The sequence below is a fragment of the Camellia sinensis genome, chromosome 11, assembly GCF_055761805.1.
Source record: "Camellia sinensis isolate YWXY chromosome 11, ASM5576180v1, whole genome shotgun sequence".
Classification (NCBI taxonomy): domain Eukaryota; kingdom Viridiplantae; phylum Streptophyta; class Magnoliopsida; order Ericales; family Theaceae; genus Camellia; species Camellia sinensis.
The window spans coordinates 154,285,532-154,305,197 of record NC_138971.1 but is presented as its reverse complement, the minus strand read 5'-3'; the positions used below and the strand labels follow the sequence as shown (position 1 = coordinate 154,305,197).

Sequence of the window (19,666 nt, the reverse complement as noted above, 5' to 3'; positions counted from 1 at the left end):
ATTAATCATATCAATAATAGTTTGACAATCTCCTTCAATCACCGCAGCTGGACATCCTAACTCCAACAACATTCGAAGACCTTCTCTAATGGCAATAGCTTCAAATACATCAACATGACGAATGTGAGACAAATGCTTAGCCTTGGCGCGAATGAATCGCCCAACTGAGTCTCGAACTACAAGGCCTACACCACCTACTTGATCTTTAGGAAAAAAAGACACCATCCACATTAATTTTTATGTACCCAGTTGCCGGTTTGCAACCCCCACCACCCGCTACATGCCCTCCACAGAGTGCACTAAATTGCTCTGTTCTATAGCAGCCTCCAAGCACTCAAAAGCATTAAAAAAAACTGGTGCATTATCAATGCCTCGCTTCCACACTTCATACAACTCAAGCAAAGTTCCTTCACAAGGAGTACCATCGTGACTTTTCCACGAATGTCAAAGAATGGATCTAAAGATGAGAGAGAGAAAAGTATAAGACCGTTTTACATCCATCTTAGACATGTTATTAGGAGTGAAATTAGAGGGTCGTAATTAAGGGAATGTAACATATCAGGTTATTAGAACAATTACTAACAAAATTCTTTATTTTTATATAATATTTAAATTTGTTGACGTGGCCTAAAATTGTAATATTGGTCCAATTTAGGACAAATTATAAACTAAAAGTTCAATATATTTAAATGATTTCTGCTACCAAACATTCTGATGTAGATTCATAAATTAAAATAAGTTATGAACAAGTGATTTAAGTTATAATCAGAGCATTTAGCCTAATTTATTTCCTTTTTATTATGGAAGTTTATGTTATTATTAATGGTTGTTGGGCTTTGTAAATTAATTGTTAAATTTTGTTGACTTTCTAACTGCCGTGGACTAGTAGTATGCTTACTAATATAAATATTTCTTATAATGTAATTATTTTTCTATCTATTGACGAAAAATAAAAAAAATAAAAAAATTGATTTAAGTTTTACCAAACCCCCCATTGAGAGTCAGGCATGTATTAGGCCTGAACCGGCCCCAGCTGAGAAGTTTGGGCATGAAATTTTAACACAGGCCCAGTACAGATCCAGCCAACATGATATCCAACCTAGCCGCTCATTTTTAAAACAATTCATTGGTTAAATCGCTTTTATTTTATTAAGACATTGGAGTGTGACTCAGTGGTCTAATAGACTTTAAGGTGTAATGACTGAGAGGCAAAGGGTTCAAGTTGATCTTGCAATGGCGATCTTTCAGTTGTAATTTAATTATATTAACATACTAATCCTATCTTAAAAGAAAAAAAAAAATCAATTTTATTTTATTAAACAAAACATTATTTGATATATATTTTTTGTTTACAAAAATAGAGTTTTTTTTTTTTTGACCAGTAAAAAGAAGGATGCTCTAAGATAACATCATAATTTTTCAAAATTAAAATTTTTTTCTGCTTGTTTTCAGATTTAGATGAACATAATTAAGATAAAATTAAAAAAGGACCTAGCCATACTATAAAATAGGAACATGCATAAATTTATCATTTCAATAATGGTTTACAGAAATCATAGAAGAGATCTTTCCAATACAATCTACTAATGGGTTTTTAGTCAGAAATCAAAATACCTAATCTGATGAAATCAAGAAGCTCCATGTCAATACTCTAAACAGCAAAAGAGGATAAGGAATAAGAATGGTTGCGCTTCTCTCCAATACATACCAGTTCAATTTGAGCGCATGAGCCCAACATGGATCATATTTCATTTCGATGATTAGATCATTTCATCTTATATAGACGCCCCTTTGAGTAAATTATTCACGAAAAAATAAGATTGATTCAATAATCATAATCACGTGATTTTGTCAATTATGATGAAATCACGTAATTATGATTATCATTTTTTATAATGGCCTAAAAAATGAATAGATCAGATTATCAAAGTGAAGCCCATGGCATCTGCTCAGGAGAGAAACCTCTCCCAAAAAAGAAAACGCCAGCTCTGTTGGCTTGAAGGCTGATAAACTGGAGGCAAGGTGCTCTAACCTTTTTTAGCAAGGCAAAGGATGGACAGGGTGGAAAGGGAAGGGGTCAACGAAGAGGGAGAGGAAAAGGAAAGGAAAAGAAAAAGGAAAGGGTATATAAGGAAACAAATCTGATGGAATGAGAGAGGGGAGACAAGAACCTTCCCACCCGCTAGCACATAAGGTGGGAGATGCTATCGGTCAATACAAGAATCCACGTTACTGAAAAATGCTACTCACTGAACAATCATCATGAACACGCCAAATGGTTTCTCCCAGTAGGTTGGCAACTGAAAGAACCGTCAATTGTGGGAAGTTTTTCTTCTCCATCATTGGTATTGTGTTTGTAATGATGACTTCTTGAAACAGCCCGCTGGACAACCTTTCGACTGCAGGAGGGCTGTAAAGAAAAAGACATGAAAGAAGATCACACACTAGTATTTCATATGTAAATACAAATTGCATAACGGTCACCTTTTCTTTTCAATGAATATTGACAACAAAGTGTTGTAGATCATGGAATGACAAATTATTAGGGACTTGGTAGTATACATTATGATGCAAAACAAGAAACCTAAATTCTTTGGAGGGAAGCTAATCATTGTGCAGACGTGCTAGCCAAAGCAGCTATATGTATGGATGTTAGGGATGAAACTGTGTTGACAGCCCCTCCTTCTCTGTAGTTGGCCCTAGCTAATGACAAGCAAGGAGGGAGTTTCCCTCGTAGTGTCAGTTTGTAGGTTTGGCTTCGACCCCCTTGTAATAAAAAAAAGTAAAAGAAACCTAACTCGTTTACTTAGGCAGTGTTTGGTTTCGGATTTGAGTAGGGATTTAAAAAGGGAAAATGAAAGGGAAAAGATAGGTGAAATGTGAATGAAATATAGTTACATTTCACATACTTTTTTCTTTTTCCTTTCCAAATTGCTACCCAAATCTATGATCCAAGCACAGCCTTAAGAGATCCCTAATAAGACATTGACCTAGATGATATAAATAGTTCCCCATCTATGTACCATTCACTAAAACCAGAAACTTCTTAATAAGTAGAAAAATTATATAAAAATAAAATAAAAATCCTGGCATCCTGCCCCCATTCACATGAAAATCAGGAAATGGCACCTCAAAAGTCACAACCCAACATCCTCTTAATTTCCCCTTTCTCCAAAGTAATGAAGAAACGGAACTTTGATCAAAATGTGTAATGATCAAATTTGGAAAAACACAGAAATTTTTGGGCATGCATTTAGAGAGATCAAAGCAAAGATCAAACACCATAGATGAAGCCATTACCTAAAAACAGCATGAGTGCTGCAAGCATAGACTTCCCTGGCCCCCTCCTCATGTAACAGAGCTGCACCTTTTGCAATAGTACCTACAACCCAGCAGCCATGTACTAGTTAACTACAATAAGTCGAAGACTGTATTTACAATCTAAAAACAAAAACACCTTTGTGCTTTTTTTCAAACCTCCTGAGGAAGCAAAATACCACTCAGTTATTTATTGGAAACAACAAAATAAAGAAAGTACTTCACATTGCCTAGACTGTAAGCTCAAGTCCAATCCGAAGGACATAATCATATTTGAGACCCAAAATTTAAAGCAAAGTGGAGAGCAAGATGCATAACAACTAGACATGATAACAAACGATCATGCCCTTACAAAAAGTTGTTTTCATAATATATGTGATATTCTTATGGCTGTATATATACAAACATATTACACTAAACCAAAGATAGGTTGTTCTTAAAAATAAAATAAAATAAGATATGAATAAAAAAACGTGAGAGAGGGAACCAAGGATGGACAATTAGTATTAACCAGGCTTAAATGCAAATGTAGTCTAGAAATTTTGGAGCATATAGTGGTAGGATATTTGCTCATGATGGATAACACTTGGAAATTGAAATTAATAACTCGCCATGAAAATAGCATGATAAACTAAGTTTCTTTTTCTTTGAATTTTCACTTTTTGAAATCACTTCCTAATTAATGGCCTATAAGCTGGATTTTTTACATCTAGATGACTTAACTCACCAGCAGTGTCAATCATATCATCCACCATAACTGCAACTTTTCCTTTAACATCACCAATGAGATTCATCACCTGAACAATAGCATTTAAAATAATGGACATTAAGAAAATTTCATGAAAAAGAATAACAAACAATGAGCTGCAACAATTCTTTCCATTGATATCACAACACAACTGTAAATAATCGATCAAATCCCTGCACTTTAAAAAGGAGAAAGCACAACTGTTCAATCAAATCATGGTCTATCTTACAACAGGATCATTATGGTTTTGATTTGACAAAAAAAATAGTCCAACATCAATGATGTAACTCATTAGCAAGTGATTGTACTAAAATAATAATCAGTTTACACAGCATAAAATGCTTTCCAACACAAATGATTGTACATAATTCCAATTTCCTGTTAACTAGTATAAAACATTTTGAAGTACAAAACCCAGCTTAAAAATGTTTGAGTTTAACAGGACATTGAGCTTCTTTCAATGGTTCCTGACATCAGCCAGCTCCAAAGCCCCAGTTTCAAGCATACTGCTCAGGGTAAAGAACTGCAGAAGGCTGACATAAACACTCCTAAGATGGCTCACAATTAGACAACTCATATTTTTCTTGCATACGGATTACATCTCATAGATAGATAGATATACCTTTAGTATCTAATATCTAATATCATGCCTGCACCTGTGTAATGTGTACTTATATATATTCTAGAGGGCATTGGAAGACTCTCTATGATCTATCTAGCAACAATATCTAAGGATACCTTGAAACAAATCCCAAACAAAATTATTTAATGGAATACAATTATATAAGTAAGCAAGTCACCCAAACCCTTAAAAAAGGATCCTAGAGAAAGCAAGACAGAGAAAAAAATCATTGTAAAATCTAGCAACTTACCTCAGCAAGATTGTGCCCATACCGTCTTTTATCCACAATGGCTAAAGGCGCATCAGATAATTTTTTTGCAAAAGCACGTGCTCTAGCCACCCCTCCAACATCAGGTGAGACCACGACCATATCATTAGAGCAAATCGTCTTGCTAGCAAGATAGTCAAGAATCACAGGCTAGTGCATGCAAAAGAAAAAATAATTAGAGACTAAATAAACAAACAATAATGTAATAATCAATGAATGTAAAATTGATTAAAGCAAATGATGCAGAGTTATGGACTCATTACCTGACAGTGCACATGATCCACTGGAATATCAAAGTAACCAATGGACTGCCCGGAATGCAGATCACAAGCAAGAACACGATCTGCACCTGCTTCTGTGATTAGGTTTGCCACAAGTTTTGCAGCGATGGATTCACGCCCTTGTGTCTGAATACAAAAGTATAAATGAAAAATATGAATTCATGGGCACTCCCAGCAGTCTACACAATATATGATGATTGCCAACTCAAAATATACGATGACTGCATACTCAAAACATATGTGGTCTTTTTTCTTTTTTTTTTTGGTTAGGTTTGGGGGAGGGGAAGGGAGAAGGGGAAGAGTGGTTGAACAATTGCTCATCATGGTTAGTGTCATGCCTCGCACTAGGAGATCACCTAGCAAGGCTCATCAGAACATAAAATACCCATGACATACATGTCTGCCAGATACCCAATGTTTGTAATCTGTCATTTCAGCTATGCTCAGACCACAAATCTATTACAAAAATAAAAATAAAAATCATCTAATTTATCAAAAAATAACATAAAAATCATCTAATCTGCACCTTAAATTGAACTTGCCTTTCTATCAGCTCTGGCATATCCAAAATATGGAATCACAGCAGTTATATTTTTAGCTGATGCCCTTCGACAAGCATCTATCATTATTAAAAGCTCCATGAGATTTTCATTTGCTGGAGGGCAGGTGGGCTGCACCAAGTACACATCACATCCTCTAACACTTTCTTGCAATTGAACATAAACCTCACCATCAGCAAACCGCTTTATTTTGATTTTTCCCAGATCAAGGCCCATGTACCAAGCAATTTCCTATGCATTAAAATGACAATAAGTTAATCAAAGGAAAAATTAGGAGGTTCAGAAAATTGAAGAAAATTTGCAGCTCAAAATAACAAATTCATACTACATCACAACCATTGGCATCATGAAATAGAGACAACCAAACACTCTGCATTTTTTTCTTCCAACCACAACTTTAAAACGGATGAAAATAATTGAAATAAGGATAATGACGATGTCATACACAAGGATATGAAACCAGTATCATCAAAAGTTAATGATGATCAAAAGAAAATTTCATTTCATCAAAGTCCCTATAAAGAATCAACAACAATCCTACAAGAACTTCAAAGATTTATGCAGTTTCAAAGGCGCAACCAAGTGCCATTAAAGTACTTGATTGACATTATTAAATGGAAAAAGCCCAATGGATGACTTCAATGTTCCTCCTAAAATACCAAACTCCTAAATCTATAAGTGGCAGCAAAGAAACACACAAAACAAAACAAGATAAAATAAGAGAATTAAACAAGCAAAACAGTAGACAATCCCAGTTAGAAACTTTTCATCAATTTTTAACAATCAAAGAGTACCTAGATGGAGTTAAATTTAGTACTTTTTTTCCCTCACAAAAACATCAGTTAGGAACCCCCTTGCATCTAAGACATTGGTCTCAAGCTCCATATAAAATGCTTTGCTCAATATAAGGGTTTATAGAATTTAGGATTAACACTGTCCAGCTCTGATCTTTGGTGCTTTTTAAATTGATTCGGGTAAGGTTCATGGGAAATGCAAATGTCATGCATTGCACTCAAATCTTTAGGTTACTTTATTTCTTACTACAGTACCCGATATAGCTGAATGGTGAAAATGGTTTCATGTAATCAACCTCATAGCGCCTGGGATTCAAGGCTTACTGAAGCTGACTAAAAGACCAGACACTGCACAAGAAGTAATATTTGAATCTTCTGCAGTGCCAAATCCTTTTAACACAATATCCGCAAAGACAGCTATGATTGTGTCAATTTTGGAATCCAAAACACCCAATGTTGAAATGATATTAAGTGAACTAGGAGAAAAAAAAGAAGAAATCTTTTTACCTGAGAAAGAGAAGGATTTGCTGTGCCAGAGAAAATTTTCAACCGGGTATTGTTTCTATTAAATGCACTCTCCAGACGCTTGGATGCCAAGAACTTGGGTGGAGCTCCATCAACAAGTATCGGAATACATGGCTTTCCATTCAATGGTTCACCGAGATCACATTTCTAAATATCAAAAATACCCATATCAACAATTTATGAAGATTAACCAACTTATATACCCAAAAATAAATAAATAACTTTATCCTGTAGTTCCTTTAAAATATAGTAGGGATTTAAAATATAAACTCATCCACACATGCAAAACAATTATTACATAATTTGACCGAACCAAAACATTTGTTCCGATAAAAACATTCTCCCCATGCTTCTTGCGTAGATTTAAACAGATTGAACTCATTTTAGAGCTCAAATGAAATCAAAAACAAAAATTCAAAAACAAACTATGGTTGGTTGCTGAGAAAATGAAAGAAACAAAATACAGTATAATTTTTTTAGTTTTCTACGCCTCCTTGTTTGGCACTGGCTCCTTAAGCATATGCAAGCCACTTCGACCAACGAATTACGAACCAATGATGCAATCAAAGCAGCGTAATAAAATAAATGCGCAAAAATTTTCTCGCTCCTTTTTCCTTCACTTTCTCAGCAGCCAAGCGAATGTCACGAAATATTCGGGAAAAAAAAAAGAAAAAAACTTACGACGCTGTTTATTCGAGGACGAGATTCATTGAGAAGGAAGCTCCGGTGGTTGAACGAGCAACGAGAGAACAAAGAAGAAGATGATGATGTTGAAGAAGACGAAGGCGATGGCAGAAACAGAGAAGCCATATATATAGATATAGATGGGTATGTACGTATATCTGTGAGATAAGGGGCTAGGGTTTGTTGAGAGAGAGAGAGAGAGCTTGGATGGAGTGGAGCTTCTCTTCTTTAATTTTTGGTTTTTATGGCGCCTCGCGTCTCTTTTTTAACGCGGATTTCGTTTTCGTGGGCGCAGAGCTCTCCGCATAGTTGGCAACTTGGCAGCCGTGCAACGACGTCGTTTGTAGTCTGCAAAACTATGCTGCATTTTTCTTGTGTTTTTTTGCAGTGTGTGCCGACTGATTTTTTTTTTATTTTTAAAAATAAATTATGGGTTGTTTTAAACAAGTTTTCTTGGAAAAATAACTTGCCAAAAATGTTTTTTTAAAAAAAAAAAACAGAATCAACAGGGTACTGAATGTAACGATAAATTATATGGAAATTATAAGTCAGTATTTTCCCAAAATAATTACATACTTATGGTAAATTTTGAAATCTTAATAATTAAAGTTTGTAAAGTTTACTATTAATCTGAATTTTTTTTTCCCCCTATACATACAATAATTTGTTATTTTTCCTTGATTGGTTTAAACTGATTTTTTGATTTTTCCTTTTTCCTTTTTTGTGTTTTTAGTGATTTTTAAAAAAATTTAAAATTTTAAATATATTAAAAAATAAAATATTTGTGAAAAATTATTTAAAAAAAGAAGTCAATAAATACAAACTTATTGAATTTTTATTTTCATTTTTGTATTTAGTGAATTTAAAAAAAAATCATAAATATTATATTTTTTAAACATATGGTATATAAAAAAAAATTAAAAAATTACTTAAAATATTGAAAAATCACTAAAAATAATAAAACAAAACAAAACAAAAATTCAACGTATAGAAAATCAGTTTAAACCAAACAAGTAGACTACTATCTTGTCATTTTTGTGAGAAATATATGTTTCCTTCCAAGTCAAGTAGACCAACTTTTCGTGAGCTTTGAGGTGGCCGGTGCTTATGCTTGCAAAGAACCAATGCCAGACGCTTCATCCCTGTGCACTCAGAGCCACACATTAACAAGATGGCAATTCAATATTTTAATTTAAAGTCACTAAAAAAAAATAAAAATAACTAATAATTTATATAAAAAAATTAAAGATTCTGTTTTTCTCTTTACTTTTCACATATTTTTTCATAAAAAATCAAAAAGTTACTAAAATAGTCTATTCTCAAACGAGGCCGTTTGAATTGAGTATTTTAATTAAATTTTTAATTTTTTATGAAAAAATATGTAAAAAATAAAGAGAATGATGTATCAATTTATAATGATTTTTTTTACTACAAACCCATGTTGCCAAAAGAAGCCTAAATTTACGCCTTGCATTTGGAATTTTCGACAACTTTCTCATTTGGAATTCTGGGTAATAGACTTTCTGCAAATTATCAAGGAACCAAATTTCAAGTTCTCTGTCATAGTCTAGGCTTAGAAAAACAGATGCTAAAGATGTTATGGAACTCCTTCAACTTCAACAAGAACAATCACCAGATTTATTTCATCAATTTATATCACCGCCTATGCATATTAATACGACAAACACTATAAGTACATATAAAACTCATTTATGTGTATATAAAAAAATTGTAGCCCTTGTGGAGAAAATGCTTTGAAGAATCAAGACTGGATATAATTTTTCTAGTTAAATGTTAATAATTTATGTACAGTGAGACTATTGCATCAATTGAAGTCAACTCATCAACAACACAAAGACAAGAGCCTATACTTCTACATATAAGAATGAAATATGAAAACAACCACAAGTCCATATATTATCTAGTCTTAACCAGCTGCCTCCATGCCTACAGCAAAATGGCTACAAAGACTGGATTTGTTGTTTAGGCAGCCTCTGATGGTTGGTCTCCGAGTTTTGGTTCCTGGAAAGCGTATTGCAATTGAAATGGAGTAATGTAAAAATAACAATAACAATAATAACAATAAAGAACTTGTTTTTAAAGCAATCAAGTTGAAAGTTGCGAGTTATTGATGACAGTGCTTCAGCAACGAAAGTTTAACTTTCTTCTTTTTTTTCTTCCTAAACCCAACAGATTTAGAGTGCTTACCAGATGCTCTGCACGCATGAGCATGCACACAAAGGAAGAAGAAGAAGAAGCAGCAAAAGAAAAAGAGTAGTTAATACCTCTTGAGAGAGTGGAGCTTTAGACAAAGACTTAAGCTGGCAGTTTTCAATATTTGCAAGTAGCTGGATTACAGTCTTTAGATGAGGAACACTGCAATAATTGAATCCCAAGTAAACTGAGACAATTGACCATAAACAAAATGCCCAGTAATTCAAAATCATATAGACCAATCAGTAAACAAAAGTGGGTTTTCCTTTTTCCTTTTAAATTGAGAACTCTCTCTCAAAAAACTCTCTCCATGCACAGCAAACCACCATATATGTCTTCATCAACAAGAGTATAGGCTTGACAGGTTCAAGCTTGACGTGACTGAAATATATGCACAGTATCTTAATATGTTACTAACAACTACACCTGATCTGCCAAGAAGTATTATGAATATACAACCTTCATTTCTGGTGTTGGACTGACTTTTTGTATCTCAAGAAATCAGTGAATCGAAATAGGATCTTGCTCATGGTAATCATTTATTTCAACTTTTCCTCACAAAAAAAAATAATAATAATAATAAAAAAATAAACAGAAGAATAAAAAGTTCTGATTTTACTAGGATGCGATCATTTTATTTATTCAAAAATATTGAATCAAAGCAAGATGCCTTATCTGATTCAATCCCCAAATTGTGCTTCATCATACAAGCAATCACACCAAACTACCAAAGTGGAATCCTCAGGAATGGGGCCACTTAAACTCAAACTACTTCGTTCACCTTTACAAGTGAAAAATACAAAATAACCCCAAAGGGTTGGCCTAGTGGATGCAGCTTGGGGACTAGAGGTGTGCTCTCTCTAAGTCTCAGGCTACGTTATGTAGACTCTTCAGAATTTCAGAGGTACCCGTGTCGACACGACACGACACGACACGACACGGATACGGGTGCAGGATATGGCTATGTTCAGAAGAAACAAAAGAGAAGAGAGCAAGGTGAGAACCTGGTCGCCGATCTGTGTGTCTGTGTCAATCAACTTCCCTGTGTGTTGATCTGCGTCTATGTGTCGTCTTCTCTCTGTCTTCATCTGTGTCGATCTCCTCTCTCTCTGTCTTCATCTCCCTCGATCTCTTCTTTTCTTCATCCTCTCTTCTTCTTCTTCTTCTTCTTCTCTCTCTGTCTCTCTCTCTCTCTCTCTCTCTCTCCTCCTCCCCCCCTTTTAACATATAATAAATAAATCATATAATTTATTATATAATAATAAATCTAATTAAATCATATATAATAAAAAAATCTAATAAAATCTATAAAATAAATCATCTATTTTTTATTTATTTTAACATATTTTATTATTCCTTATTTGTTATACTTTTCTTATTTAGAATATATATATGTCAATTAAAAATAAATTATATAGATAAATTAAAAACATTATTGATAAAAATAATACGTAAGATAAAAAATAACTATTTAACTCATCTTTATATAACAAATATATTTAAAAAATAACTATTTACCGTATCTTCGTACCCATATCTAAATTTGGATCCATATGCACATATCCTTAATTTTTAATTTTGAAGTGTCCAACTTCTAAATACGCACCTGCATCCAATACCCACACCCTATTCTGTGTAATGTAAGTCTTAGGATCAACTTCCACTAGGTACTATCAACTCCTTGGGGCCGTGGACTTTGCCCAAGATTTGTCTGATCCACATGGAGGGGGCGCTTTGTGTAGGTCCCGGGATTAGTCGAGGTGAGCGTAAGCTGGCTCGGACACCCGGTCATAAAAAATAAAATATAAAATGTAAAAAGTAAGAAATACAAAATGCAGTTCACAATTCAAGATGTCAAATGCTGCAGCAACTCAAATTCAAGACGCAAGGGCATTGACGCATGTGTGTTTTTATAAGTTCTTTATGAGACACAAATACTTCACAATCAGTTGGCTAGATTGGAGAAGAAAGAAGACCAATAATACAATCTTTCTGCATATTTTTTCAGTAAATAAAGGTGGTCGCATATCTAAATGTTGTCAGCAACCTGCTTCAAGCTAATCATAGAAGGGATGCATTTAAGCAAATTAATACACTAACACTAGTGTAACATTAACTTATTGGATTAATAGGCATTGAGCCGATGATCAAGAGTCTTGAGACAAATCCGTGTTTTCCAGTTTCATTCTACTCTCAAACATGAATAGAAAATTCACAATAGTTTAACTGATACAAGACATCCACAGGGAGTTTAAGGACTTCATTAGCTTTAAGGAGTTAATTAATCATTTTTTGTCAAAAGACCATCACAAAAACTGAGCATGTGTAACAAAAATACATGATGAGCAATTTACAAATGTAAACACATTTTAAATATCTAATTATTTCAATTCCTTAGCTATCAAAATTATTTATATATTCTTATGACATATGCATCAACACTTCTTTTTTTTCCTTGAGTCCAAAAATCACATCCCCCCTCGTGTGATATTGTTCCCTTGGAAAATTTTAGAATGCGGGATAGGATCATCAAGAAACTAAGAGAAAGAAGTCGGACAAAAGATGAATGAAATGAAATGGAACATAATCATTTATTACTCTAAGGTCTAAAACTAATTTCATCATCCATATAGCGACAAGCATGAGCTTCAAAAATAAAACAATACAACATGATAGAACTAGTTGAGCACAATTCATATTCTCATCTAATTGTTTGTATCTCAGTTTTTTCACTAGAGCATGTCAAGGTAAAAACAGTTCATGAACATGATCAACTTATTCACAAAACCAATTGTAGCTTTATAGCCCTAGAGCAGATTATGATGCATCAAAATTTATAAGCATACATTTTTGCACAATGTTCACATTCTCTCTCTCTCTCTCTCTCTCTCTCAAATTCAAATTACATTGTTTTTCATTCTGTCATAAGAACTTAAAACTATAACGAGAAAGAAGATTTTGTCTTGTGTAGTCGACAAATGCAACTCAACAATTATATGGCGACATAGAAGGTTTATCTTAAAATGAGAGTGGCTTTCAGCAAGATATCAATTATTCAATGTAAATGATACAATATAACATGAAAAAGGGTTGCAGGAAGCAACCTTTGCAATCCATTCTCCATATGTGCATCCAAAGATGATATTACCCGAGGCATCTGCTCTAACACCTGCATCAAATTAGACAGTGGCAAAGATATTATAAGGAAATTATTTCAAAGAGACATCCGTAGTAGAAGTTCATTATCATTCAGAGGAACTATGTACCAGCCCAGTGTTCTTAATAGTAGAGGTTTTAGCCAAAAAATTCTTCGGAAGCTTTATTAACTGGGCCTGTAAATGAGACAATGGATTTGAGTGATCACACACAGTAGTTAGTTACCATTGTGGCAAATACATAAAAATTAACGTTCTTATAAAAGCTTGTAAGAACTAAGCTTCCATTTGGATAGATGAATTTCAAATAAAGGGATTTAAAGTTGAATTTTATAAAAATGTAGTTGTTATAGGTAGACTAAGAAACTAAAAAGAAGAAAAATTAAGGATTTCAAATAACTACTTTTACATAGTTATTTATTTCAAATCCATGGTTACAAAGCTCTCAAATTAATCCATATCTAAATTATCAAATTCAAAAAATGAGTTATTCTCCTTGAATGAATGAATAGTACCAAATCCTGTAATTTCAAATCCATAAATCCAAACACAACCTAAATGTCTTCAAGTACGCTTATTAATGGTGAGAATGAGCAATTCACATCAAGATTACGGAACTGAGAATTGATAGATGGACAATGCATTAAACAGAAAATCAAAAAAATTTACTTGTAGCTCTACACATGAAAAAGAATTTATATTTGCACCACCAATCAACTTCACTATTTAATCCATGCCTTACCACAAATTTCTAATTTTTCACTGGACTGTTAATAGAACCAATTCTTTTTCCCACACACGCTCAAATTCACTTTTCCAATACAGCAAAAAATCATAAAAACAGCACAAAAAACAAATGGACCCGATTTCTTCAAGAACGACTCAGACGATAGAATTAAACTGAGATTTCATCAAAATTGTGTGTGTGTGTGTGTGTGTGTGAGAGAGAGAGAGAGAGAGAGAGAGATAGAGAGAGAGAGAGAGAGAGGTGCCTGGGAAGGAGAGGATTGTTGCATGAGGTGGAGGAGATTGGAGGTGGATTGAACGGCCTGAGAAATTTGATCCGCTACCATCGCTTTTGCCGACCCTTCTCTGCTGCTGCTCGCCGCTCTTCCTCCGCCGCCGCCTGGTGCTGCCGTTGAAGTCGAAGTTGTCGCCATTTTTCACAGTGATTGGCGCAACGCAGGCGATCAGGGTGATAGATCGGCGACGGCGATATCGCACATCAATGGTAAAAAAAATTCCCTTTATTTGTGGGGTAGGATAATGAATTCATGTAACTAGTGTTGCCTATACGAAACTACATATACAATTGGGTCAAATTCGAAATACCAACAATCATTTTGTTTTTAAATTTCATGTTACAAATCGTATTCAACTTCAACATAATTAGCCCAATAAATTTGAGTAAATATTTCGGTTAAAATTTTTACATCAAATCAAGCGTTTCAAGGTAAAAATTTTAATATTTGTCAAATAATTAGTCAACCGGCCTAATATAAATTTTCTTCAATTCAATAATCTACTTGATTATTCTGCGGGTCGTCCATCCAGTTAACCGACCAGTCATCCATCCAATTATTCACAAACAATCATTTGCGAGATTTGATAAAAAAAATTAAACATTCTCTCCATTTGATGAATAAGTAAGGCTTTAATGAAAAAAGTAAGACTATGGGTTTTTTTGAGAAGTTGGTAAAAAGTTGACTTTTGATTTTTTATCAAGTTTTTTGGCTTTTTTGAAAATGATTTGAGAAGTTGGTAAAAAATTGACTTTTTACTTTTTAGTTTAATATTTATTTATGGTGTCAAATCAAATTAAAATGATCAAAATACCATTACCCAACATAAAAGATTTATTTTTTTAATTTTTTTTCATAAGCCTTAATTTGTAATTTTACAGCTGCGTTTTTGGCACTTACCAAATGACTTTTCTGGCGTTTTTGAAACACCTTTCATCAAATTTTTATCAAATTTAAATTTGATAAAAGATTTGAGCCTAGGTTAGAGATGGTTTTACCATTGTAAACCTATGCAACCTCTCATAAATATGCGTAACTTTATTATAAAATTTTATAAATTATAAAATACATAATTTCATTATAAATTAACGTAACAAAAAATATCATAACTCAAATATAAACTTTGATAACATAAATTATAAAATTTTAAATATCTTATTATACTAATTTACGACAATGCTATGCAATTTTTTGTTTGTTTGTTAATATTATAAGATTTTATATAGAGTGCATATGGTATGTGCACACCATAGCTTTCCCTTGTAAACAATTGAAAAGCATAAAATGATTTTTGAGAAATTATCAGTTTTCATGATCTTTTAATTAGATATGAGATTGATTAAAATAATTTTTTTAGATATCTAATCTCCAAACAAAATAAATATGATACACATTATTTTTAATCAAATAGTTTAGATATTATTTATCCCCAAAACTTTAAAAAGCGATTGCGGTTGCGGAATATAAAAGTCGTAGCGTAACGATTGTTGTAATTGGAATTGTGGTTTTTATTTTTTATTTTTTACACAATTTGAAGAAAATTTACCGATATGCATATGTTTTTTTTCCCTCCTTCTATAATCACATTTATTAGGATTTAAAATAGATTTTGATCAAATTTTTTTAAATTTTAAGTGTAATCCAATATATTTCACATTTTCCAATCACTATAAAAGGAATTTGTTACATTTTATTTCAATAGTTAATGATTTTAGGAATAACTGATTTTAAATGTCTACAAATTATTTTTGACTAGTACTTGAACTAATTGAATAAAAAATATTCACAATTATTAAATGAAATGATAATAAAAATAAAAATTATGCCATAAATAAAAATTATTTTTGAGACATTTTTTAAGACAACACTTTACAGGTAAATAAATAAAATTATTTACTATTAAGTATTAAATAAAATGATTGTAAAACTAAAAATTGTGTTATAAACAAAAAAATATTTTTGAGTTTTTAAAGACATTTTTTAGACAATACATTATAATAACAAAATAAAAAATATTTATAATTAAGTACGAAATAAAATAATTATAAAAATAAATAAGACTATTGTTTATATATTTTTTATTTTACATGCTAATATAATGAAATAAAATTTTTAAAAAAATTATAAAGAAAATAAATTCATATAAGAATTTTTTTTTTTTTTTAAGACTTGGGTTACTTGATTATTTGTTCTTATATATATATATATATATATTAGAAAATGAAGTTGTTTATAATATTATAAAAGGGTGTAACCGTGTGTAATGGACTATTACAGTACCGCTACGGTCATTATGTAACACCGAAACGATAATTACATATGTAAATTTCTATCAGACTACTATTACAATCGTAATAAGTGATAATAACCATCACAATTATTACATAACGACATTACGTAACGATTAGAATTGTTTTTTAAAACTTTGTTTATTCCGCAACTAAAGTCCGTTATATTGCACTTCTTTTATCAAGTTGATTTAGGCTAAGTTTGGCATTTTAAAAAAAAAATCAAAAAGTTAAAAAGTTACTATTCTATTTAACTCACATCATCTTATTTAAGTTATATTACCTCTCTACCATATCACTTCAAACTTAACCCATATTTCATAAAGAGTACATTTATTTAGAACATCCCAAACAACCCCTTAAACAAACATTATTTGTACATGAGCAAAATTAGAAGGGAAAAAAAAAATTAAAGCAAAATGACTTAGGCATAGGGGCAATTTGGAAAGTTCACAAGAAATTAATTTTTTGACTTTTTAATTTTTTTTATATAAAAAATTACAAAAAAATTAAAAAAGTCAATTTTTTACTAATTTTTCAAAACACCACGTAAATGGAGCCGAGTATAATTCATTGGAAATATGGCCTTGCTTGGATGTAAGTTTTTTAATTTTTTTTATTAAAATAATTAATAAAAATAAAATAAAATAAAATAATTAATAAAATAAAATATCACATTTAAATTATAATTATTTTATATTTTCTTATACAATTATCAAATCAATTATAAAAAAAAATTCTATATATCATTCCAGTCATAAATTTTATAACTAAATTAAAATAATTAAAAAGTTAACTACAATAGTCAAATTGTGAAAACGGGGCATACGTAAAAAACTTATTTGGTACGTTCACCCTATGCACTATGTGGTGTGTCCTAGGGTAACAAAGACGGGGACGCAAAAGCCGAAAGAGAAGAGTCTCTGGAGAGGGAGAGAGAGAGAGAAGAGAAAGATGAAGCTTTCGCTGAAAGTTCAAGATCAGGACCAGACTCCCCAATCCCAACACCACCACCCACTCCTCCTCCGTGCCAAAGTCCCCATCACCGTCTTCGGCCTCCCCTTCCTCTCCGGCATCTCCGCCACAGACCCTTCCAACCTCTCCTTATCTCTCCGCTCCAACTTCCCCTCCGGCCCTTCCCTCAAACTCTCCTACTCCCCCACCACCACCACCACCACCACCACCACCACCACTACCCCTCTCTCCCTCACTCTCAAATCCGGAATCAGCCTCTTCGGCTCCCCACACAACTCCCCCCTCATCATCTCCGCCCACTTCACTGTCTCCCCTCAAAACCCTAACTCTCCCCCGTCTTTCTCTCTCCAATTCAAGCCCCAATTCGGTGATTTCTCTTTCTCCAAAACCACCCATTCCTCAAACCCTAATTCCAAATTCAATTTCGACGCCACTTCAATAGGGTTTGTTCCGCTCGAGCGACCTCTGGCCTGGAAGGACTTGACTCTGGAGTCTAAAGACTCACTCTTGTCCGGAATTGCTGTCACGGCGAGGACCGCATTGCCGGTGACGAAGCGGGTTGCGATGAATTTCCGTTGGGGGGTCAATTTTCCTTCTGATATCAGGAAACAATTGCCTTTCCTAACTGTGAATAAGATTGGTATAGAGAGGGTTGATGAGGTAAAGGAAACGAAGGAAGTGAAGGTGAAGAATAGTGAGAGTAATTTAGGTGATTTGGAGCTATTCAAGGGCTTGTGTCTCTCGGTGACCCGAGAATTGGAGGTTTTGCAGGTGGAGAATAGAGAGATAAAGCAGAGATTGGAGGAGATGAGATTCGGAAAGTGGCGTGGGCACAGTGAAAATGTGGCGAAAAAGGTGTCACCTGTGATGGAGAGTTCTGGTGAGTTTGAGCAGTGGAAGAGCAAGAAGAGCGGCGGGGAAGAGAATGGGAGGAAAGAATTGAAGAAGAATGCGAATCGGGCGAGTGATGTAGAGAGCGAATTGCAGAAAGCTATAATGGCTGCTGCCTCTCAATGAGGTTTGAATTTATTCCAGTTTTCAATTTCCTTGATCAGCATTTGTGTGTATATATATTAGAATTAAGCTGTTTTAACTCAAGTAATGAATTTTCTAATTGTCTAATAAGTATAATTGGGATGCCAATATGTTCCAGGATTTTGTTGCCTGTTTAAATCATCACGCGAAGACCTGCTTACATTAGATCTGTTTATGGGTGGTATTAGGTAGATCAGTAGTGGCTTTGTCCAAATTATTAGACAGTTGTGCATTGCTTTGTAAAAGCCAAAGTTGCTTAGGCAATTGTAGGAGCCAATGAGATATTCTGTATGGCGATAAACATCTCCTTCATCACAAGCATTAAAGCAGTAGATTTTGTCAGCAAAAACCATGAGACTGGCTGGTGTTTCCGAGCTAAACTTCATCCCTGTTTCTTCTTCTGTTGTCTTTTCCTCTTGGTAGTTGATTATATTTATGAGATTATTGTGTTGTTTAGAAATCAGGGTGTTAAAACCTATGCATTAGATGCATGTTTTGTTGCTGAAACCTCACATTCCTTCCCTTTTTTGGGTTAAATAACTATATCTGTGGGAAAAAGTTTTCAAATTAGTAATTAGTGCATTAGAAACTATGCTTAAATCATTCGGGTTCCAAATTGTATGGGCTTTGGTATTCAATACTAGAAATGCTGTTCTCCCCTTTTCTATGTTCCGGGATAAAAAACTAAGGTGAAAGGAAAAAAGAAAAAAAATGGAACTGAGGCAGACCATGGAAAAGTGATGGTCGTTTGGATGATGTTGCTGCCTATTGTCTAGTTTGAGTGAGAGATGTGCAACAACAATGAAGATAGATATAATACAATTGAATAGAATCAAATAAGTCAGTGTAACATAACCGAATTTGGATTCCTTCTAATGAGTTTAGAACCCTCTACTTTTTCAATTTCTTTGTTTGCCTCTAGGAATTGAATCACTCGATATGCTAATTGCAACTTAGGACTCAAATTAGTAAGATGGGAAGCTTGGTTTGACCTTCTTTTTAATTTCTTCTTCTTTTCTTTCCCCTTTATATATATATATATATATATATATAAAAGAAGACAATTTAGTACACAAGGCTCACGCTTAAGTGGGGTGTGGGAGAAAGTTTGGCATTCATTCTGTCCTTACATGGATGTTCAATTTGGTTAACTTCTTTAATACATCAAATATATCAA

At 33.3% G+C, this 19,666-nt stretch overlaps 3 protein-coding genes across 4 annotated transcripts; 1 reads left to right on the top strand and 2 right to left on the bottom strand.

Annotated features, from left to right (window-relative positions):
* Positions 1 to 1,498: 1,498 nt before the first annotated feature.
* On the bottom strand, positions 1,499 to 8,814 carry LOC114308504 (ribose-phosphate pyrophosphokinase 1). The gene is made up of 8 exons (XM_028254112.2): positions 7,798 to 8,814; positions 7,099 to 7,263; positions 5,780 to 6,028; positions 5,220 to 5,363; positions 4,939 to 5,106; positions 4,046 to 4,115; positions 3,301 to 3,382; positions 1,499 to 2,410 (listed from the first exon to the last, which is right to left on the bottom strand). The coding sequence occupies exons 1-8, from the start codon at positions 7,924 to 7,926 to the stop codon at positions 2,230 to 2,232; spliced, it is 1,188 nt and encodes a 395-aa protein (XP_028109913.1). The 5' UTR covers positions 7,927 to 8,814; the 3' UTR covers positions 1,499 to 2,229.
* Positions 8,815 to 9,553: 739 nt separating this feature from the next.
* Positions 9,554 to 14,610, bottom strand: TOM2B (tobamovirus multiplication 2B). 2 transcript variants are annotated; one of them, XR_014344837.1, is made up of 6 exons: positions 14,162 to 14,541; positions 13,281 to 13,346; positions 13,119 to 13,183; positions 10,307 to 10,395; positions 10,086 to 10,176; positions 9,554 to 9,822 (listed from the first exon to the last, which is right to left on the bottom strand). XR_014344837.1 is itself a non-coding variant. In XM_028254115.2 (5 exons), the coding sequence occupies exons 1-5, from the start codon at positions 14,327 to 14,329 to the stop codon at positions 9,784 to 9,786; spliced, it is 429 nt and encodes a 142-aa protein (XP_028109916.2). In that variant the 5' UTR covers positions 14,330 to 14,610; the 3' UTR covers positions 9,554 to 9,783. The 2 variants fall into 2 exon arrangements, 1 of the variants encoding a protein (XP_028109916.2); XM_028254115.2 differs by lacking the exon at positions 10,307 to 10,395 and having other exon boundaries at positions 14,162 to 14,610.
* Positions 14,611 to 17,331: 2,721 nt separating this feature from the next.
* On the top strand, positions 17,332 to 18,869 carry LOC114308507 (uncharacterized). Its single transcript, XM_028254116.2, has 2 exons — positions 17,332 to 18,472; positions 18,608 to 18,869. The coding sequence occupies exon 1, from the start codon at positions 17,338 to 17,340 to the stop codon at positions 18,469 to 18,471; it is 1,134 nt and encodes a 377-aa protein (XP_028109917.2). The 5' UTR covers positions 17,332 to 17,337; the 3' UTR covers position 18,472; positions 18,608 to 18,869.
* Positions 18,870 to 19,666: the final 797 nt, after the last annotated feature.

Excerpts from the sequence above, each read along its gene's own strand:
- LOC114308504 (XM_028254112.2), bottom strand. The coding sequence starts at position 7,926 with ATGGCTTCTCTGTTTCTGCCATCGCCTTCGTCTTCTTCAACATCATCA. Across the intron at positions 5,364-5,779 it reads ATGCCAGAGCTGATAGAAAG|ACACAAGGGCGTGAATCCAT; the intron begins GCAAGTTCAATT and ends TTTTGTATTCAG. Across the intron at positions 3,383-4,045 it reads TGATATGATTGACACTGCTG|GTACTATTGCAAAAGGTGCA; the intron begins GTGAGTTAAGTC and ends GCTGGGTTGTAG.
- TOM2B (XM_028254115.2), bottom strand. The coding sequence starts at position 14,329 with ATGGCGACAACTTCGACTTCAACGGCAGCACCAGGCGGCGGCGGAGGA. Across the intron at positions 13,184-13,280 it reads CTATTAAGAACACTGGGCTG|GTGTTAGAGCAGATGCCTCG; the intron begins GTACATAGTTCC and ends AATTTGATGCAG. Across the intron at positions 9,823-10,085 it reads AAGCTCCACTCTCTCAAGAG|GAACCAAAACTCGGAGACCA; the intron begins GTATTAACTACT and ends TACGCTTTCCAG.
- LOC114308507 (XM_028254116.2), top strand. The coding sequence starts at position 17,338 with ATGCACTATGTGGTGTGTCCTAGGGTAACAAAGACGGGGACGCAAAAG.